Source organism: Ranitomeya imitator, chromosome 1, assembly GCF_032444005.1.
Source record: "Ranitomeya imitator isolate aRanImi1 chromosome 1, aRanImi1.pri, whole genome shotgun sequence".
NCBI lineage: Eukaryota > Metazoa > Chordata > Amphibia > Anura > Dendrobatidae > Ranitomeya > Ranitomeya imitator.
Genome location: NC_091282.1, coordinates 307831055 through 307854124, shown reverse-complemented (window position 1 = coordinate 307854124; position 23070 = coordinate 307831055). Strand labels below are relative to the sequence as shown.

The 23070-nt window shown below is 46.5% G+C and overlaps 1 protein-coding gene across 2 annotated transcripts in view; it reads right to left on the bottom strand.

Moving 5' to 3' along the window:
* CIT (citron rho-interacting serine/threonine kinase) overlaps window positions 1-23070 on the bottom strand; it is a 254862-nt gene that overhangs the window by 20078 nt on the left and 211714 nt on the right. For both annotated transcript variants that reach the window (XM_069758420.1, XM_069758429.1), the window contains 13 exons: window positions 22598-22702; window positions 22379-22519; window positions 22195-22302; window positions 21925-22087; window positions 11549-11713; window positions 11278-11415; window positions 10974-11154; window positions 9101-9192; window positions 8809-8913; window positions 7126-7295; window positions 3615-3695; window positions 3214-3349; window positions 470-609 (listed from right to left, as the gene is read on the bottom strand). In XM_069758420.1, the coding sequence (XP_069614521.1) occupies window positions 470-609; window positions 3214-3349; window positions 3615-3695; window positions 7126-7295; window positions 8809-8913; window positions 9101-9192; window positions 10974-11154; window positions 11278-11415; window positions 11549-11713; window positions 21925-22087; window positions 22195-22302; window positions 22379-22519; window positions 22598-22702 (1725 nt within the window). The remainder of the gene's footprint in view (window positions 1-469; window positions 610-3213; window positions 3350-3614; window positions 3696-7125; window positions 7296-8808; window positions 8914-9100; window positions 9193-10973; window positions 11155-11277; window positions 11416-11548; window positions 11714-21924; window positions 22088-22194; window positions 22303-22378; window positions 22520-22597; window positions 22703-23070) is intronic.

Below are 23070 nucleotides of genomic sequence, written 5' to 3'. Positions count from 1 at the left end.
TTCCTACAAAATGACTGTTTCGACAGTAGCATGGGTAGTTACCTAAAGTTCACCAGTATGAAGATTTGTAGGTAAAAAAAAATAAAAATCTAGCAAAAGTTTCCTTTAATTAAAGCAATGGAAACAACTTTTTCAGCAGGAGATGTTTGCAAGTAGATGTGAGATTACTGCAGCAAACATTTATAGAAGGGTAGTAATGCAGGATACGGAGTTCACGGAATGTATCTATATAAGGAAAATTATTCAAGCATCATACCTAGGGGCTAATATATGTGAAAGCAATCACCTCACTAACCACCCGATCCTTCAGGAAGCGAAGTGCAGTGTTACCCACTTTCCTAATGTTGTAAAGGCATTCCTTCAGTCTTCTCCCCTACATGTTGTTACGCCAAGCTTGTACACACAGGATTACAAGGCCAATTTATGGAAACACATACAAGATCTGCAGTCCCATAATACTGTCACTTACCTTTCCAGCAGCAAATAGATGGCAGCCTTTAACGGCCTCAAACACGGAGAGAGCAACCTCCGGCTGTGCTGGCAGGTGGGCCTGGGCCAGGGACTGCTTCACTTTCTTCACATCAACTAAGCACAATGCACGCTCTTCTCCTACAAACATAAGGAACATTCAGGAGGTAAATAAGGAGGCTGCTGGGTATCCCTACGTGCAGCATGGAACAAGTAGTGGGAGCCTTAAAGGGGTTGTCCACCATGTTGATATTGATGACCTATCTTTTGGATAGGTCATCAATGTCAGATCACTAGGGATCTGCCACCAAGCACCCCCAGTGATCCGCTGTTTGATCAGGCAGAAGCTGGAAGAAACAGTGTATGGAGTAGAACAGCCTAGCTCCATACACTAATTGGTGGCCACTGCCGACTATATAATAGAAGCCAATCGGTGGCAACCGGCAGTGGCCACGAGGCAGTGTATAGAGCGAAGCTTCCTGCTCCGGCCTCTGCCCGTTTACATCCGCCTGCCAGAGCTAATAACCTCTGATGGATGGTGATACCATGTGTCAGACCACGATCAAGCGGATATTGATGACTTATCCCAAGGACAGGTCTTCGTTATCAAAGTGGTGGAAAACCCTTTTAACCCCTTCGCGCCGCAGCCCATTTTCAGTTTTGCGTGTGTTTTTTTTTTTTTTGCTCTCCTTCCTAGAGCCATAACTTTTTTTATTTTTCAGTCAATATGGCCAGATGAGGGCTTGTATTTTGTGGGACGAGTTGTACTTTTGAACGACACTGTTTGTTTTTCCCTGTCGTGTACTGGAAAAAGGGGGGGAAAAAACCCTAATGTGGTGAAATTGTGAAAAAAAAGTGCAATTCAACAATTGATTTTTTTTTTTTTTTTAACCATGTTCACCAAATGCTAAAAGTGACCTGCCAGTATGATTCTCCAGGTCATTAAGAGTTCGTAGAAACCAAACATGTATTGGTTGTTTTTTTTTTTTTTATTTAAGTGGAAAAGTTTATAAAAAAAAAAAAAAAAGTGCCATATTCCAAGACATGTAGCGTCTCCGTTCTTCGTGATCTCGGGTCGGGTGAGGGCTTATATTTTGCGTGCCGAGCTGACGTTTTTAATGATACCATTTTGGTGCAGATACAATCTTTTGATCGCCCGTTATTGCATTTTAATGCAATGTTGTGGGACCAAAAAACCGTAATTCTGGCATTTTTACTTTTTCTTTCTGCTACGCCGTTTACCGATCGCTTTAATTCTTTTTATAGAAACTTTTTATTTTCCTCTTTTACTTGCTTCAATATTCTCCATGGGAGACTAGAAGACACGATCATACGATCGCTTGTGCTACATAGAGCAGGGCTGCAGTCCTGCTCTATGTAGCAGAAATGCTCACTTGCTATAAGCGCAAACAGCTGGGCGGTGCTCATAGCAATCCGGCAATGAGAACCACAGGGTTCTGCTGCAGACCCCAGGTTGTCATGCCAACCCCATTGGTGACCTGCAGTCATGTGACATGGGCATCGATGGGCGGGATTAGTAACGTACTTCTGAGATTGACAGCGGCATTTAACAGGTTAACAGCAGCGGATGGATCGCGATTCCACACGCAGCTGTTAGGAGCACATGTCAGCTGCTCAAAACAGCTAACATGTGCCAGTAAACATGTGGGCTCAGTGCCGAAGCCGATATCAAAGGGAGAGACACAACATGCAGTGTACATGTACGGCACATGTCGTTAAGGGGTTAATCTGGCTTTGTGCCAAATCATTTCAAATCAGAGAGCCGGTCCCATAACAGAACAATACAATATCCTACTTTTCAGGCGTTCACTTGCTAACACATAGAATACATTTGATGCTATTACAGCTTAGCTGGTTGAGTGTGCCACTCTTTCACGACTTGTATGCATGGATAAAAGATGCCCACAAAATACCTGACTTAACCCTCTATTAGGGTTTTGCATAGACAAGGCTAATTAATGCATTTCACCTTGATTAGTTAACTATCCCTCAAAATGGCCATCAGCTCGATGTAACTATACCTTCTTTGGCATGTCATAGTGACAAGCTGAGACCCCTAGGAACCACTAAATTGAATGAACAGAAGAAATCACCTGGGAGCTTGTAACAGCCAAGACTGAAGATGGACTCAACAGAAAGTTGTTGAAGTTTGATTTTAGCTGCTCATTCAGCTTAGCAATCGGTGGAGGCAGCCAATCGCAAGCAAGTAACATGCTACTTATATTGTGGACTATGATGGAAAAGTCACATGCCATTTACAACCTATAATCCAGCGGGTGCAGATTATTTTAGCAGTTTTGTCACAATAATCATATTGATCTTAAATAGATGTGATGTTCAAAGTAACGCTGTTGCCTTAGCTTTTCTCTTAACCCTGTATATTGAGGCTAAAGAGTTCAGAATACAAGCTGCTTACATTACTCAATAAATCTTGAACCTTATAAGGCTGGTGGATTAACTTTGAAAGTCCATGTCTACATGGCTAAAAAACAATCCTGATGTTAAGGTGAGTATTTTAGTAACAGGCTGGAAAACTGACAGTAATTTTTCAACGTAAGTACACCAGCCTCAACCGGTCATTTGAGCTTTATGTTATGTATGCAGTTTGTATTGTGAACCTAAAAAGATTTCAAACCAAGCTGTGATATATGTCCTTATAAATTTGACTGTAATAAGAAGAATCTGAAATCTTTCTATATTATATTTTTTTAACCATGCAGTTACCTGCTATAAGTAGGAGTTTCTCTAGCTCTTTCACGATATGAACTTGGAACACTGCCCCGACTCCAGGAATGTGAGTGAGAGAATTCTTTAACACATTCAGAGCATAGAGGCCTTCCTCGGCTCCGACCAGAACAATCTGCAAAGAAAAACGCACGCTGTGATGTACAATGCAAGGACAGATATAATCTATTTATTTAGAAAAAAGGAATGAGCAGTATGATGTACTCTCCACATGAGAGGTTTCACGTGGTCTCTGATTTGGTGTAATGTGCGCAAGCAATGCATTAGATACATAAAGGTAAGATCATACATAATACAATGAGGCTATAATGTATTTTGGGGGCTCCTTACTTCCCAGTGCAGATTTTGCCTGGCTCCGTGTACTCTGCATTCATGCCTACCTGCTCTGTTAGAGGTATAGTGCAGTTTATGTCCAGCCGATCCTCCCCTTCCAGTTTTAAAAGGGAATTTCCAAGCAATTTCTGTGATCGTAAAGGGAAACAAAATACCATAAGTCCACAGAATGCCATGATCTAAGCTTACATATGTACTGCGCCTGTGTAATGCAAAGAACATCATTCAAGAATGAGATTTAAAGAAAAAAAAAACTGCCATGCTACTTTCACATTGATATTTCACCAATAGGGTGGGACACAAAGTGACAGTGACACATAAGGAGAGCGAGTAACGCAGCCGCTAGTGTAACAAGAGGTAACAAACACAACAGACTTGTGTCAAGACCATCTGTGTGATAATTACCTTTTCTACAACACATGTCACCTCCAAAATACTCATCCTGATGTCATGAAAAGAGCAACATACAGTTACATACTAAACTTATACAAGGGGGGCAGCAGTTAGAAGCAATCACAAGTCTATACTGTCTAGATATGCAGAGACTGTACACTTGTGGCAGCCATTCAAATAATTGCCGCTGTATAGGACTCCTGCGGTCAGCCTTTGTGCCGCCATATACCGGTATATAGTCATATCATTAGCTCTCAGAAGCTTTATTGCTAGAATTGTTGGATGATCGGGACTTGTTCAACAGCCGTACATGTTCCCACTTGTTGATGGGATGAATTTGGCATTATACCCCAGTCCCACTTATTGGAATAGCTGCCATACTAGACACATCACACGGAGTAAAGGAATGGTTTCTGCTAAACACAAGACTCCTTTCAGCCATTTCTGCGGAAGCAAAGTGAAAATTAATATGGCCATTATTACAGCTTTCACATAAGTTGTTTTTCCGCTATGTTAAAGGGGTGTTATGAGATGAGACGTCTCTTGTAATCATTCACTCTGCGCTGCTGACTGTTTCTAATGTTATACATTCTAGACGCGGTTCAGCAGTTTCAGCATGCTAGACACATTACTAGACACATTTAGTAGTCAGGACCTGAAATATCGGCCATATTGATTGATCTAAAAGCAAGCAGTATATAACTAAAACGGACCTTTACAATCAAGCAGATTATCTATGGTGACTTATTTTGTATTTTTTTTATTATTAAATGTCATGCCTTTAAACCTTTTTAATTTACAAAGACTTATCAAGCAACCTTAAATGTGCTTACCTGTATTATTAAAGGGGTGGGCCACTCAATGATTATTTTAACAAATAGGTTGGAGACATGAGTGCACTTCGTTATATTATGTCATCACCAGTTTTTTACTTTGGTAATCCAGGCCCCCTTCTTAATACAACTCCCTCCACGCACTATGTCAGACTGTAAAAGGAGTTAGTGGACAAACTTTACTCTGCTGACAGAATGGAGACGTATATCCCAGTGTGGTACAAGGTGGTGGTTTATTTCAATGTGTTTCCAAGTATATTACTTCCTCTTCATGAGAAACCACCATGTGGTAATGATATACTTCAAACCGCGTTGAAATAAACCACCACCTTTACTTCGCATACTGTTGGCAGAGCGGAATTTGTCCACTAACTCCCTTTACAGTCTGATGGTCGCTCGCTGACCCGTGGATCCGCTGCAGCTGATCTTTCTACATTATATGTGTTTTTAACAGATTGAACAGGTGAGTTTATAATCTGAGTATAAAGCTCACTGTATTCCTCGGATAAGACCCTATTAGCGCTGATCTCTCCTACGGCATGCACTATAGGGCACTCCTATGTCGGACATGGCCACGGATGAAGGGGAATGTATCCTGACATATCCAAAAGCAACCTGCATTAAAAAATGGGAAAATGGGAGAATAGCGCATGCACAGTGTTCTTCAGTGGCGGCCACTGATGAAAGTGTCTGGTCACAATTCTCTTCATCGGTGGCTTTGCTCAGGGTGGGCAGTCTGTAAAGCAGATACAAGAGGGCATGGCTTCACAAAGTAAGGAACCATCTCTAAGTATGCCGCACATAATCAGGTCTCCAACATATTTACTGAAATGTTAACACAAAGTGGCCAACCCCATACCCACATACTGCTAATACCACTGGAGCTAACAAAACGTGCAACACACAAACACTAGACTACTGGAAAATGACACCATAATAATAATGACATCTCATTTATTTTTACGGTTCCACAGGTTACACCTAGGTAAAATATTGAGGAATATATAACAAACTTGTTTATGCTGATATGAATTGCATATATTTTTTTTTTTATTTTCGATACACGTCTAAGCCACAAAGACACGCACAATGCGGTGCTACAGAAAGTGTAGCGAGATCTGATAACACAGCCTAATTTAAAGGAAATTTTCATTTCTCTAAGAATTGCAATACAGGCAAGACCTCAGGTTGACAATTGCAGTTACATTTTAAAGGGGCAAATAAAAAAAAGCGAGCTGTAAAAACTTCTTTTTTCTTTTTGTTTCAGTCTGAACAACAAAAAGAGGAAAGCCTGATCTAAAGGTACCGTCACACTAAGCGACGCTGCAGCAATACTGACAACGATCCAGATCGCTGCAGCGTCGCTGTTTGGTCGCTGGAGAGCTGTTACACAGACCGCTCTCCAGCGACCAACGATGCCGGTAACCAGGGTAAACATCGGGTTACTAAGCGCAGGGCCGCGCTTAGTAACCCGATGTTTACCCTGGTTACCATCGTTAAAGTAAAAAAAACAACCACTACATACTTACCTTCCGTGTCTGTCCCCGGCGCTCTGCTTCTCTGGTCTGGCTGTGAGCACAGCGGCCGGAAAGCAGAGCGGTGACGTCACCGCTCTGCTTTCCGGCTGCCCGGCGCTCACAGCCAGACCAGAGAAGCAGAGCGCCGGGGACAGACAGCGGTAGGTAAGTATGTCTCATCAGTCGTGCTTTATAGTGCACACGGAGAAGAATTGTAAGCATCGGCCCAGGAGCTAGTCTACTTTGGGTAACTTTAAAATATGATCGAAAATAAAGCAGCCAACAGCTTTAGACACATGTAACGGTCACACACTGCTTGCTTATATGATAGAAATAAATGTGGACGGCTAAGTACCAATAGTTATGTTCCAATTACTACTGATCATGGTTCGTATTGGATTGAAAAGCCCCGAATAGATTTCCAAGGGAGAAAATGTCTATCACAGAGAGGTAACAAATATCTACTGTTGTTCAAAAGGTTGCCTAAAAAGTGTTTGCATATTTTTATCACAGGAAAAACAGGGTTATTTTCTCCATGTTGAAAACGTTTAAGTGATCCAAAGACTAATTTTATTGAAAAGGTAAATACATGTTAAATTTTGTCTTGAGAATTTCTCAGTCATTTGGTGTTGCATCAGTCTACCGGATGGTTCCCTGTCACTGATGGAAGGGACATTTCTTTAGACTTATGGGCAGGTTTTCATAACTATGTTTTAGCTGGTTGATGAAGTGACAAATATAAATATGACGAACATGTAACATCAAAGTGGTAAAAGCAAAAATAAATATGTTTTAATTGTTATTCTTCTACTTACAGCATCAGCTTCTGCTTTCTCTCTAGATACTCTTCCACCAGCAACCACCGACTCCAAGGCATTGACCCAACGCTGCTTATCAGGAAAAGTAGGTGCTAACAAGTAAAGAGTGCGTCCCGGCCAGCAAGTAGTATGCGGGTGAGACTCCACCTTCATCACGTATGGCACATCTGTTAGAGCATTGTAAGACAACTGTTAAAGTACACAGGCTGGGCATGACCAGTGATTACAGGGCAGCATAATATTCTTTCTACAAATATCGCCAATTCATCTTTGGCTACAGCTGGACAGTGTACGGAAAACTAGTAATAATAAAGCGTTAGCACAACTATGAAGACCGATGCATAAGTAGGTTCCCAAACCGTATAATCTTGTGTAGATAACTTCGCACACAATGGGTAGTTGAGAAATTGTGGTTTAATGTGATCCAAAAATTAATACATACACAAATGTTTCGGTCATCTAGACCTTCATCAATGTGCTAAAGGTTTATAGGAAAAGGACTGTGGGGTTCCACCCACAGTTACACAAAAGGCTCAGTATGTGCAGAGGACCTGGCTCTGGTTAATACCAGGTGAGTTTCACTGAATACCCAATTATAATGTATGGATTTTGTATGTGTCAGACACGGTGTCCACTGTTAAGGTACCGTCACACTAGACGATATCGCTAGCGATCCGTGACGTTGCAGCGTCCTGGCTAGCGATATCGTCCAGTGTGACAGGCAGCAGCGATCAGGCCCCTGCTGTGATATCGCTGGTCAGGGCAGAAAGTCCAGAACTTTGTTTCGTCGCTGGACGTCCCGCTGACATCGCTGAATCGGCGTGTGTGACGCCAATTCAGCGATGTCTTCGCTGGTAACCAGGGTAAACATCGGGTTACTAAGCGCAGGGCCGCGCTTAGTAACCCGATGTTTACCCTGGTTACCATCGTTAAAGTAAAAAAAAACAACCACTACATACTTACCTACCGCTGTCTGTCCCCGGCGCTCTGCTTCTCTGCTCTGGCTGTGAGCGCCAGAAAGCACAGCGGTGACGTCACCGCTCTGCTTTCCGGCCGCTGTGCTCACAGCCAGAGCAGAGAAGCAAAGCGCCGGGGACAGACAGCCGAAGGTAAGTATGTAGTGTTTTTTTTTACTTTAACGATGGTAACCAGGGTAAACATCGGGTTACTAAGCGCGGCCCTGCGCTTAGTAACCCGATGTTTACCCTGGTTACCGGCATCGTTGGTCGCTGGAGAGCTGTCTGTGTGACAGCTCTCCAGCGACCAAACAGCGACGCTGCAGCGATCCGGATCGTTGTCGGTATCGCTGCAGCGTCGCTTAGTGTGACGGTACCTTTAGGCTCACTAACTAATGTCAAGCGAGCCCTGGTAGAACAGTGCCAAAAGGTGAATAAAGGTATTATTATTTTACTGTTGGGAAGAGTAGTGGACAACACTTTTAACCTCACTGCTTGCAGCCAAGATTTGAAAGTGCTTGTATTTTTGCTTGTGACGCTCATACTTAATACTGAATATATCAAATGTTTTGAAAATTTGGTTTCCAGTTTTTCATCATTTGTATATCGGAAACATGTCTTTTGATCATGTGATTTTAATAATTCCACGAATTTATTTATATATGATCTACTGTATGTTATACTTGATCTTCTGCAATTCTGCCCTTAGGTTTTAGTTTCTCACCTGATTTTGCAGTATTTACAAGTTCTGTGGATCCCACAGCTCCATGAACAGTTACATCACCATCAGGAAGACAAAGCTCAAACTCCTCCATAGGTCGCTGTCCTCCTGCGGACAACAATCCAAAGATTCAAACTAATTAGTAAGTTAAATAGAAATATCAGTAGTGAATAAGACTAACCAGTGTAACTAGCAAGTGTAAAGAAACAGCCACTTGGTATAAAAGGCAGTGACTTACATGTATAAGACAAAAAGCTCAGCATTCTTTTTTTTTTTTAAGTGATGCAATGAATACCTTCTTTTACTTCATTATCGTAGATTAGTATCTTCGATCCCTCCAGAACAATGTATTTTCGGTCCCAACCTTGCTGACCTCGTTTGTTGTTTCTAAAAAATTAAATTGTAGATAAAGTAAATGCTTAGATATTAAGAATAAGAAATGATAGCATCCATAATAATTTATCTCAGTATAGCACAATGAGGACAAAATCAGAGAAAAACACAACCAACGCACAGATGTCTATTAGGCTCCGGACAAAAGCAGAATCTAACAGGCTGCCAATCAGTTTTACACTGACATACCAAATGAAAATAAACATAAATACAAAAGATAAAAACCTAATTCCAGTATTACTGCTTTTTTATTTATTCAGCCTCTGTTGCCAAAAAACGCAATAGTAGTCAATAAATTGTATGTACTGAGTAGTCCAGCAAAAGGAAACAAAAACATGCCCTCATACAGCACCCAAAAAAATGCTGTGCTTTGAAACACAGTATAGTAAAAGAAGAAGACATTCACAAGTACAAAACTTATTCCATATATTGCATGTCTGATGGATGGAGAGCCCACTTCTGGGACCTATTTAGAGCTAAGTTCACACTAGGCATTTTTGCATTTTTTTTTAAGTGTTTTTTAATGCAAATTGTCAGCTGCGTTTTAGGGTATGTGCACACGTCAGGATTTTTAGCGGTTTTTTTTGCGGAATTTCGCTATAAAAACGCTATAAATCCGGTCAAAAAATGCTAACATTATGCATCCTATCTTTTAGAATGCATTCCGCATTTTTTGTGCATATATTAGCGTTTTTTCCGCAAAAAAAAAACGCATGCCGCTAAAAATCCGGACATGCTCTATCTTTTTGCGGATTTTTTGTGGATTTCCTATCAAAAAGGACATTCCGGAAAGAAAAAAAAATCCGCAAAAAATCCGCGCAAATTCCGCGAGAAATCCGCGCAAAAAAAGCACGCGGATTTCTGGCAGAATTCTCAGGATTTTGTCAGGAAAAAATCCTGACGTGTGCACATACCCTTACAGTAACAGCAAAGTCTATAAGGTATCAGAAATCCCATGCACACAGTTGTTTTTTTTGTCATCGGGATTTTGTGCTTTGCTTGGTTTTTTGCACAATGGAGCATGTGAAAAAAACACACCAAAAACCCAGGTATCAGGTTTTGCTGTGTTTTTTGTGCCAAAATCGGATTCTATAGAATAGGACTTTTGTTTCAACACTAAACTTTATCAGCATGCACAAGAAACAAATCTAGCATGCCAAAGTCGCAGGAAAAAAATACAAGAAAAAACAAGGAAAACATGCTTTTTTTCTGCAGCTTCTTTCCTGCCAAGAGATCAGGTTTTGCTGTCGGAAAAAAAAAATGCTGAAAAAACGCCTAGTGTGAACTTCCCTTATCTCCAGATTGGGAATCTCCCATGCCACGTAGCGAGACAGCCACCTACTATTGCATGTGGATATAAAATGAATGGAAATATGGCTGCACATTTCTTCACCTTTGACTATTCACTTCTATGTGAGTCACAAAATGAGCTGGCCTTAAAAGAAGCCTTACAGCAAGGAATATATTGCCCAAACCACAGGCAGTATGTATGAGGCCCCGGCTGTATAATCACAGCAATGTATATTTGACTCTGAAACGCTGTGTCATTACAGAAAAAAAAATGTTTTAAAAGCCTCAGTGGACAAAGACGCAAAGACGACTAGTCCAAGGGGCCAGTCTACGGTGGCTTGTCCCCGCCCGCTGCCATGACTGACTGGTCTCTCCTTATACATGCATACAGAGAGGGACCTGTCATTAATGGGGAAAGGGTGGTGGTATGCTGCTACCGGGAACCCATTTGTCTGACTAGCTTCCCAGGCATGCGTGTGACATACCGTGGGATCTTCATCCAGCCTTCCAGGCGCAGAGAGCCAGTCACGTCCTTCATTTGCATTCCAGGGGAATTCATCTTCTCTCTACAAAAGGCTTCGGTGAAGTGTGTAGCATATTCTGCAGGGAGGCCACATGTAGCTGGGAGGCAGGAGGAACACTTTGGGTGACACATGACCTGACATTCTTATAGAAAAACAAATAGAAATGGATATTAAAAATTCTGCTTGGGAAGTGACGAGTGTGTCTATAAGCCCTTACTAATGTCTCATGTGTTATGGTCATGTGAAATATTACAATTTTTCTTACCTAAACACTTAGCTCCTTGGCGCCCAAAGTGCACAGTGTCTAAGCATACAGAACATTTGGCTGCCCGCATAGTAAGACCAACATTAAATCTGTGCGGAATATTATGATGCATTCGTTCTTTAAGGCGACGACTAAATTCTGCAGAAATCAAAATAAGAGAGTTGGTTTCTTTCATGATATACATCAAGTCAGTAGTTCAGATAATTCCAAAATAAGAGACTAGACTGTCACCATAAATAGTTACTGGCACATTTGCTCCACACGTTCTCACCTTCAGGAGCAGAGGATTCTTTTCTACGACTGGACTGAGGGGCCAGCAAGCTGACCGCATTTGGCTGATGCTCTGGAGACCTGACCAGTGCAGACATTATAATCTGCTGCCTTGCTGTTCCCGGTGTAGATGGAAGTGGATGATCAGCCACTTTCAGATGTGCCGCTGCATAATAGGGAAAAATGCACACTAAAAAGCCCATTCACAAGCATAAAAATATATGCAGAGTGATTACAAGATGCATTCATCATACATATCAATAGGTAAACCTCTGTAGGTACTAGAGACCGTTCAGTAATTAAAATTGATTAAAACACAGCAGGAACACTACCCCTCCACCGAGATATAGATTTTAGTCTAACAGAGGATTCATGTTCCCATACAGATGAAGACTTTAATCTAAGAGAGGAAAGGCATTGCTAGGTCCTGGAAACGAGAAATGCCTTAACGTGGCTTCAATATACACAACTTGGCCAATTTATGAGCTAAACTTTCTCAATTTTTCATTTTTCACATTGAGCATTGTGAGACAATGGTTTCTATTCCATTTGCTATTGGCTTTGACTAAACATTATAGAAGCCAAGGGAGCACCCACTAATCAATGAGGAATGACACAAAAACTTACAAAAACTCTCAGAGTCCCTTCTCCCTCTCATAGACATAGCTTCCCTTCATGACACAAATGCTGCTGCCACTTTTTATAACACCACAATAACAGCAACACTCAATTCGGCCGCCCCGCTCATGCATAGTAAAACTCGTACAATTAACAGGCAGCCCTGGCTGACCAGCCTGACCAAAGAATTGAGACGGGCATCCAGGATTGCTGAGCGGAGATGGAAGCAATCCCGCTCTGCCGACCACTTCACTGCATACAAGCAGTCCCTCGCCAGCTTCAAGTCTGCGCTCACTGCCGCAAAACAAACTTACTTCTCACCTCTCATATCCTCCCTGTCTCACAACCCTGAACAGCTTTTCAACACTTTCAATTCTCTACTCCGTCCCCCAGCACCTCCCCCCTCATTTCTGCTGAAGACTTCGCCTCTTTCTTTAACCCCTTTCTGACCTCGGACGGGATAGTACGTCCGAGGTCAGATCCCCTGCTTTGATGCGGGCTCTGGCGGCGAGCTCGCATCAAAGCCGGGACATGTCAGCTGTTTTGAACAGCTGACATGTGCCCGTAATAGGCGCGGGCAGAATCGCGATCTGCCCGCACCTATTAACTAGTTAAATGCCGCTGTCAAACGCAGACAGCGGCATTTAACTACCGCTTCCGGCCGGGCGGCCGGAAATGACGTCATCGCCGACCCCAGTCACATGATCGGGGGTCGGCGATGCGTCAGGATGGTAACCATAGAGGTCCTAGAGACCTCTATAGTTACTGATCACCGGTGGCTGTGAGCGCCACCCTGTGGTCGGCGCTCACAGCACACCTCCATTTCTGCTACATAGCAGCGATCAGCAGATCGCTGCTATGTAGCAGAGGCGATCGAGTTGTGCCAGCTTCTAGCCTCCCATGGAGGCTATTGAAGCGTGGCAAAAGTAAAAAAAAAAGTTAAAAAAATGTGAAAAAAATAAAAAAAATATAAAAGTTTAAATCACCCCCCTTTCGCCCCAATCAAAATAAATCAATTAAAAAAAATTCAAATCTACACATATTTGGTATCGCCGCGCTCAGAATCGCCCGATCTATCAAATAAAAAAAAGCATTATCTGATCGCTAAATGGCGTAGCGAGAAAAAAATTCGAAACGCCAGAATTACGTTTTTTAGGTCGCTGCGACATTGCATTAAAATGCAATAACGGGCGATCAAAAGAACGTATCTGCACCAAAATGCTATCATTAAAATCGTCATCTCGGCATGCAAAAAATAAGCCCTCAACTGACCCCAGATTACGAAAAATGGAGACGCTACAAGTATCGGAAAATGGCGCAATTTTTTTTTTTTAGCAAAGTTTGGAATTTTTTTTCACCACTTAGATAAAAAATAACCTAGTCATGTTAGGTGTCTATGAACTCATACTGACCTGGAGAATCATAATGGCAGGTCAGTTTTAGCATTTAGTGAACCTAGCAAAAAAGCCAAACAAAAAACAAGTGTGGGATTGCACTTTTTTTGCTATTTCACCGCGCTTGGAATTTTTTTCCCCGTTTTCGAGTACACGACATGCTAAAACCAATGAAGTCGTTCAAAACTACAACTCGTCCCGCAAAAAATAAGACCTCACATGGCCAAATTGAAGGAAAAATAAAAAAGTTATGGCTCTGGGAAGGAGGGGAGTGAAAAACGAACACGGAAAAAACAGGATTTTTGGTTGCTTACCGTAAAATCTGTTTCTTGGAGCCTCCATTGGGGGACACAGGAACCATGGGGTGTATGCTGCTGCCACTAGGAGGCTGACACTATGCAAATAAAAAAAGTTAGCTCCTCTTCTGCAGTGTACACCCCACCGACTGGCATTATACTCTTCAGTTAGTGAGAAAGCAGTAGGAGATAAATAACAAGGTTGAAAACCATAACCAGAAACTTGAGAACTGTAAACGTGAGAACAGTCATAGAACATAGAAATTGAGAAACATTGGGAGGGAGCTGTGTTCCCCAATGGAGGCTCCAAGAAACAGATTTTACGGTAAGCAACCAAAAATCCTGTTTTCTTTATCGCCTCTCATTGGGGGACACAGGAACCATGGGACGTCCCAAAGCAGTCCCTAGGGCGGGAAAAACAGACTTCCATCAGGCCAGAGGACTCACCCCTGCTGCCTGCAGGATCCTTCTGCCTAGGCCGGCGTCCGCCGAAGCATAGGTATGGCCCTTGTAAAATTTGGCGAACGTGTGGATGGAACACCAAGTTGCCGCTTTGCAAAGCTGTAGGGCGGAAGCCCTGTGGTGCACCGCCCAGGAGGCGCCGACTGCCCGGGTAGAGTGAGCCTTAATCCCAGGAGGGGGCACTCTGTTCTTGACCCGGTAAGCCTCCAAATTTGCCATTCTGATCCAGCGAGCAATAGTCGCTTTAGAAGCCGGTTGGCCTCTGCGCGTGCCATCAGGAATGACGAAAAAAAGAATCCGTCTTCCGGAAAGTGGACGTTCTGTCCAGATAGATCCTCACTGCCCTGACGAGGTCCAGCTTGTTCAACGATCGCTCCAGAGGATGAGTCGGAGCTGGACAAAAGGAAGGTAGAACGATGTCCTCGTTGAGGTGGAAGGTGGAAACCACCTTAGGAAGAAAAGGTGGAGGCCGGAAGACCACCTTGTCCTGGCGAATGACCAAAAACGGAGGACGGCAAGACAGGGCCGCCAGCTCGGAAACGCCGTGAATAGACGTGATGGCCACAAGAAAGGGCACCTTCCAAGATAAAACCGATAGAGGAATCTCCCTAAGAGGTTCAAAGGGGGAAACCCTCAGAACGTCCAGTACCAGGTTTAAGTCCTCTGCGTCCACAAGGGCTCTGTACGGCGGGACAGCGTGGGCTACTCCTGGAAAGAAGGTCTTAACCTGTGGCCGAGAGGCCAAGTTCTTCTGAAAGCGTATGGCAAGCGCAGAAACCTGGCCCTTTAGAGAGCTAAGAGCCAGGCCCGAATCCAGTCCTGCCTGAAGGAAGGCCAAAAGAGAAGGCAGGGAAAAAACCATAGGCGGAACGCGGTTGGATTCGCACCAACGGAAGTAAGCCTTCCAGGTACGGTAGTAGATCCAGGAAGACGAAGGCTTCCGAGCCTAAATCATGGTGTGAATCACCCGGACTGAAAGGCCGGACGCTCTTAGAACTGCGGTCTCAACAGCCACGCCGTTAAACTGAGCGACCGAGAATTCGGGTGGCAGATCGGACCCTGGGACAGCAGATCGAGCCTGTCTGGAAGGCGCCAGGGAGTGTCCGCGAGAAGGTTGACGAGCTCCGCGAACCAAGCTCTCCTGGGCCAATCCGGGGCGATCAGGATGACCGACACCCCTTCCGCTTTGATCTTCAACCGTTTGGGAAGAAATGGAAGGGGTGGGAACAGGTAGGGCAGCTCGAACTGAGACCAAGGAATGGCCAGAGCATCGACGCCCACTGCGAGAGGATCACAGGACCTGGAGACGAACTGCGGAACCTTCCTGTTGATTCGAGACGCCGTGAGATCCACGTCCGGAGTGCCCCATCAAAGACAAATCTGATGGAAGACCTCCGGATGCAAGGACCATTCCCCTGCCGCGAGGCTCTTGTGGCTGAGGAAGTCGGCGGCCCAGTTGTCCACGCCGGGGATATGCACCGCGGATATCACCGGAACCGTTGCCTCTGCCCAGAGGAGGATCTTGGATACCTCGGCAAGGGCCAAGGAGCTCCGGGTCCCCCCCTGATGGTTGACATATGCCACAGCCGTGGCGTTGTCCGTCTGGATCCGGACTGGAAGGCCACTGAGGATCCTTTCCCAGTGGCGGAGGGACAGAAAGATGGTCCGAATTTCGATGACATTGATTGGCAGAGATGACTCCTGCGACGACCAACGGCCCTGAACCGTCAGGTGGCGAAAAACTGCACCCCAGCCGAACAGGCTGGCGTCCGTTGTCACCACCTGCCAGTGAACTGGAAGGAAGGACCTGCCCTGGGAGATGAGAGGTGACGTCAGCCACCAGTTGAGGGACCGTTTGACCCGAGAAAAGAGTCTGATCGGCCGATCCAGGGAGAAGACAGACCTGTCCCACTGAGACAGAATGGCTTGCTGAAAAGGTCGCGAATGAAATTGGGCGAAGAAATCGCTTCCAATGTAGCTACCATCCTCCCCAGAACCTTCATGGCCGATCGGAGGGAGGGAGGCCGAGGACCCTGGAGCAAGCGTATGTCCCGACAAAGAGTGGATCTCTTGTCTTTGGGAAGGAAGACTCTGGTCTGACGAGTGTCGAAAAGCATGCCCAGAAAGATGATGCGCTGAGAAGGAATAAGGCAGGACTTCTTCCGGTTGACCAGCCACCCGAAACGGGCTAAGGTGTCGAGAACAATAGACAGGCTTTCGTGAGCCTGAGCAAAGGACGGAGCCTTGAGGAGGATGTCGTCGAGGTATGGACATAGGACCAAGCCTCTGACTCTCAAGATGGCCATCAGCGCCGCCATGATCTTCGTGAACACCCTTGGCGCTGTTGCGAGACCGAACGGCAGGGCGAGGAATTGAAAGTGTTCTCGTTGCACTGCGAAGCGCAGGAGACGGTGATGTCCGGGAAATATCGGGACATGGAGGTAGGCGTCCTGGATATCTATTGAGCCTAGAAATTCCTGGGCCTCCATGGAAGCAATTATCGAACGAAGGGATTCCATCTTGAAGTGTCTCAGGCGAACTCTCCTGTTCAGCAATTTGAGGTCCAGAATGGGGCGAACCTTGCCGTCTTTTTTCGGTACCACAAAAAGGTTCGAGTAGAAACCCGTGAACCGTTCTTTCTCTGGGACGGGAACGATTACCCCGGATTTGAGCAGAGAAGCGATGGCTGCGAAGAAGCCCGGAACTAGAGCGGGATCTCTTGGAGGACGGGATTGGAAGAAACGATCCCTGGGTCGGGAGGTGAACTCTATCTTGTATCCCGAGGATACAACTTCAATGACCCCTGCGTCCTCTACTGCGGAAAACCAGACGTCCCTGAAAAGGAGAAGACGGCCGCCCAACCTGAGAGTTGGGCTGGAGTCTTGCCAAGAGCCATGCGGAGGTGGATCTTCCAGTCCTGGGTCTGGAGGATCTACCCTGGGAGTAGCGAGGACGCCAGGACGGAGTGGGCCTAAAGGCCACCGCATTCTTCTCTTGACGTGCCTGTGGCCTCTGTTGCTGCTGGGAATGGGAGCTTGACGCAGCGAAGCGACGAAAAGGCCGAAAAGAGCAAAAGTGCCATCTAGGAGGAGGGCGACGAGGCTTAGCCTGGGGGAGAAGAGAACTTGTACCCCCGGTGGCGTCCTTAATGATTTGGTCCAGCTGGGAACCAAAGAGACGAGAGCCCTGGAAGGGCAGACTAGTGAGGGACTTTTGGAAGACAAGTCCGCCTGCGAGGCCCTGAGCCAAACAGTCCGGCGGATGGCAACGGCATTGCTGGAAGCCTGAGCCGCACAAGACGCGACATCCGGGGAGGCGGAGACCAGGTATTCACCGGCGTGGGAAATCTGGTTGGCAAGTTCCGCTAATTGCGCGGGAGGCGCCCCGTCCAGGATACCTCGCCGTAGATCCTTGGCCCATTTTGAGATGGATTTTGAGGCCCAAGTGGAAGCAAAAGCTGGACATAGAGCCGCTGAAGCCGCTTCCAAGGCAGATTTCGCGAAGGATTCTATAACTCTGTCGTTAGAATCCTTCAGAGATGCTCCGCCGGACAGTGGAGGCACCGTGTTTGTGAACACCCTGGAAACCGGGGGATCCACCGAGACCGTCCAATTGGCGGTAGGTTCTGGAGAAAAAGGATACAAAACACCAAGGCGTTTTCCACTCTGAAAACGACTGGTCGGGTTTGCTCTTTCTCTGTTCATGATTTTCTCGAATTCAGGATGAGGAGCAAAAAAAAAACTTGGAAGGTGGTTTAGCCCGTCTAAACGAAACCGCCGGATCTGCGGGTTCCGTAGAGGGATCCTTGATGCCACAGGTTTGGTTTATAGCTCCAATGATTCTGAACCATATCCCTCATAGTGGCGATTTGGTTAGAATCCAGCTCCGAAATATCATCCGAGGGGGCATAAGAAAGGGCACCTTCCCAGAGAACGCCTTGCCTGACTCAGGGGAGGAGGACGCCTACCGCAGAGGAGAACCGTGTGGCGAGATGGAGCGAGAAGAGGACTCAGACCGACGTTCCTGTCTGGACCTTTTGTGGCTTATCAAGAAGGGCTCGGACGGAGGCTCCTGTGACCCGCTGGCTACTGCGGGGGTCTGCAGAGGTAATCAATCCAGCACGGACACCAAAATTTGAGACACCCGTGTTAGATCGGCCACCGATTGTGACAGAGAGGAGGCATATCACTCTCGGACGGTAGGAATAATTGTGTTGCTGCAGGCCTGACAGAGCGGAGATCTGAAGAAAAGCCAGAGGGTTAGGGGACAGCGGAGCAGAGGGGGGTGTCAGTCTGCAGTGCAGATACTCACGGCAGATGAGAAAACGGATACCAGGTAGAGGAAGCTGTCCAGCTGCGGTGGATCTCCAGAGAGAAGACGAGCCCCTGCTGCAATTCGCGCAGATGGTGACCGCTGGAAGGACAAGCATGATGTGCGCTCAGGAAGGTGCGGAGCGCGATGAGTTAAAATCCAGATGCCGAGCAGCGGCGTAGAGGAAGGGGAGGAGTCAGCTGAGATGGCGCCGGACAGATTGTCGGGCGGGAGAAAGCCCGCCCAATTAAAACGGGAGTGGGCGGAGCGCGGCACCGGAGGTAGGCCCCGGGAAGCGCCGGGGCCTAAATTATAAGCCGGCGACCGCCGGAAGTAATCAGCGGTGCGGGCGCAGCCCGGCTAAGAGGCGCGGCAGCCGCCGCATGGAAAGGGGAGCGCTGCCGCCGACGCCGGAAGCAGGCCCCGGAAAAGCCGGGGCCTAGATTAGAAGCCGGCGGCCGCTGGAGGTAAACAGCGGGGCGGGCGCTGCCCGGCTAAGATGCACGGCAGCCGCCGCATAGAAAGGGGAGCGCTGCCGCCGGGGTCTATATTAGAAGGCGGCGGCCGCTGGAGAGAACGGCGGGCAGCGAGCAGGCTCCTAAAAGGTACGGCCCCCCCAGATAGCCGCGCCGCAGGGTGAAAGGGTGCGGCCGCAGACAAGGCAGTGTGACTGCCTGTAAAAGTGCGGCCACCGAGGGGAAGCTGCCGGACATCAGGGCAAACGATATGCCAGGAAAAGTGCCCGCAGTAATAGAAGTGCGGCCGCAGAAATAGCAGCGCGGCTGCCTGTAAGGCACCGCACCGCACAGTAAAGATGCAGCCGCAGGAAAGGAAGGAATCCGCTTGTAAGGCGCCGTGGGAGAGCTGATTAGGGGAAAAAAATACTCACCTAAAATCCCACGCCGTCCGGTACTAACCTTAAAGCGTGGAAAGTATTAGACGTCCGTGGTGGAGACGGACGTCCTCGTCTCCTCCAACCGACAGGCTCTGGAAGGCGAGTGGGTGGGGGACGGAGGCAGGACCGGACTTCTAAGCACGCTTGTGTGCTAGGCTCTTGGTCCTGGAGAGGGATCTATGAGGATACGGGGTGGCAGTACACGCCGTACTCATAGTCCGCATTGTGGGACTACAGGTGTGACTGCTCACCCTGTATCCCTCCGGAAACCTGAAAAGAAACGACGCACATTGAGGTAGATAAGGGTCTAATGAAAGACCCGTGTCCACCTCCTACTGACACTAAGCTAAACTGAAGAGTATAATGCCAGTCGGTGGGGTGTACACTGCAGAGGAGGAGCTAACTTTTTTTATTTGCATAGTGTCAGCCTCCTAGTGGCAGCAGCATACACCCCATGGTTCCTGTGTCCCCCAATGAGAGGCGATAAAGAAACAAAAAATCACAAGGTCATGAAGGGGTTAAACAGAAGATCGATACGATCAGAGAAAGCTTTGGCCCACAGCGCCCACTGTCCCTCTTAGCTGCTCAACCCTGCTCCTCCAAAACCAGCTTCTCCACCATGACGGAAGATCAGCTCTCCACCCTCCTGTCAAGATCACACCTCACCACCTGCACGCTTTACCCGCTCCCATCACACCTCATCCCTAACCTTTCCACGGTCTTCATCCCAACCCTAACGCACCTCTTCAACCTCTCACTCAACAGGTGTCTTCCCCTCATCCTTCAAGCATGCAAAGATCACACCCATCCTCAAAAAGCACTCCCTCGACCCATCCTCTGTGTCTAGCTATCGCCCGATATCTCTTCTCCCTTATGCCTCCAAATTGCTGGAGCAACACGTCCATCTTGAACTGTCCTCCCACTTCTCCTTCTGCTCCCTCTTTCATCGGTTACAATCAGGCTTCCGTTCCCATCACTCAAATGAAACTGCCCTAACTAAAGTCACCAATGACCTACTAACTGCCAGGAGCAAGCGACACTACTCTGTCCTCCTTCTCCTGGACCTGTCTTCTGCCTTTGACACTGTGGACAACTCCCTTTTGCTACAAATCCTCTCATCTCTTGGCATCACAGACTTGGCCCTTTTCTGGATCTTGTGATATCTGACAGACCGAACATTCAGTGTCTCCCTCCCCCACACCACCTCCTCACTTCGCCCCTTGTCTGTCGGTGTTCCTCAAGGCTCTGTTCTAGGACCCCTACTCTTCTCCATCTACACTTGCGGCCTGGGACAGCTCATAGAATCCCACGGTTTGCAGTACCATCTCTACGCTGATGACATGCAGATCTACCTATCCGGACCTGACCTCACCTCCTTACTTACCAAAATCCCGCACTGTCTGTCTGCTATTTCAGCCTTTTTTTCTGCTCGCTTTCTACAACTGAACATGGACAAAACAGAATTCATCATCTTTCCCCCATCTCACTCTACCCCTCCACCAGACCTATCCATCAATGTCAATGGCTGCTCACTTTCCCCAGTCCCACACGCACGGTGCCTCGGGGTGATCCTCGACTCTGCCCTCTCTTTCAAGCCACATATCCAAGCCCTTGCCTCCTCCTGTCGTCTCAAACTCAAAAATATTTCCCGGATCCGTGCTTTCCTTGATCGCAACACTGCAAAAACACTAGTGCATGCCCTTATCTCCCACCTCGACTACTGCAACCTCCTACTCTCTGGACTCCCCTCTAGCACTCTGGCACCACTCCAATCCATCCTACACTCTGCTGCCCGACTAATCTCCCTGTCTCCCCGCTATTCCACAGCCTCACCCCTGTGTCAAGCCCTTCACTGGCTTCCTATCGCCCAGAGACTCCAGTTCAAAACCCTCACACTGACATACAAAGACATCCACAACCTGTCTCCTCCATACATCTGTGACATGTTCTCCCGGTACCTACCTACACGCAACCTCCGATCCTCTCAAGACCTCCTTCTCTACTCCCCTCTCATCTCTTCTTCCACAACCGCATCCAAGACTTCTCCCGTGCTTTCCCCATACTCTGGAACTCTCTACCCCAACACATCAGACTCTCGCCTACCATAGAAACCTTCAAAAAGAACCTGAAGACTCACCTCTTCCGACAAGCCTACAGCCTGCAGTGATCCTGAAGTTACTGAACCGCCGCCCAACCTGCCCTACCCTCTCCTAGTGTTTCATCGCCCATCCCCTGCAGACTGTGAGCCCAACGCGGGCAGGGTCCTCCCTCCTTATGTACCCGCGTGCCTTGCTATCTGCTCATGTTTAATGTATTTGTCTATATTTACCCCGTATTCACATGTAAAGCGCCATGGAATAAATGGCGCTATAAAAATGTATAATAATAATGACCATCTTACCTTCCTCCCTGGCAGATCGCAGCTCTACTCTTGTCTTTTGTAGCGCTTCCTCAAGTTCCGCTGTCCGTAACTTCTCCTTCTCCAGTGCCACCTTTAACTCATTGTACTGCACAGGTATTTGTGATGTTTGATTGGGGTCATCCCTGCGCCTGCCAAATAAACCCTGCAACACAGGCTACTATTTTTGTAAAACTGCTTCAAGCTGGTGAAGAAATAAAACATACTAAAAGCATATATGTTTATTGAATGCTTTTGTACACAAACGCTCACCTTTTTCTTCTTGGATGGTTGATCCATTTTTGCTTGCAAGAAGTCAATGAGTTTAGTTTGTTGAGAAATGGTCCCCTCCATCTTTACTTTTTCATGAGAGTAGAGAGCCTAAGGGATGAAATACCACGTCTTCCACCAGGGAACTGACCAATGATACCTTCAAACTATGCCACAAAATCCTTACCTGCATGTTCTCCAGCTGATATTCTAAGTCACTTCTTTCTGTCTTCAGCAAGTCTGCGCGATCCAAAGCTTCCTGAAGTCCTTGAGTCAAACGAAAGATGTGATTCTTTTGAAGGTCCATTTGCTGCTGAAGTTTAGCTTGCTGCTCACATAAAACAGGACATTTCAGTGGTCTGAAAACCAAAAGGCTCTGAGATATATATGGAGATAGCCCTTATACCTCTTCAAGGAGTCGCTGCTTCAATTCACGCTCAGTCTCCAGTTTCTGCTGCAAGCTGCGTGCATTCATTTCCAACATGGCGTGTTTCTTCTCCAGATCATTTAGCTGTGTGATTGATGAAATCATTAGTGTTTTATTCTCTAATGTTAAGGAAATATCTTGAAATTGATATTTCTCCTTCGCCTCAGTGGGGACACAGACCGTGGGTGTTTGCTGCTGCCACTAGGAGGCTGACACTAAGTGATACAAAAAAAGTGATCTCCTCCCCTGCAGTATACACCCTCCTGCTGGCTCTCAGCTAACCAGTTCTTGCTTAATGTCCGTAGGAGGCACACGGACGGGTCTGCTATTCAGACCCAAAACTCTTTCTTATTTTATTTTCACCTTTTACATTTTTTATTTTATTTTTTCCACGGACGAATGGGGCGACGGATTCTTACAAGGTTCCGATCTCCTCGAACCATCAACAGGCA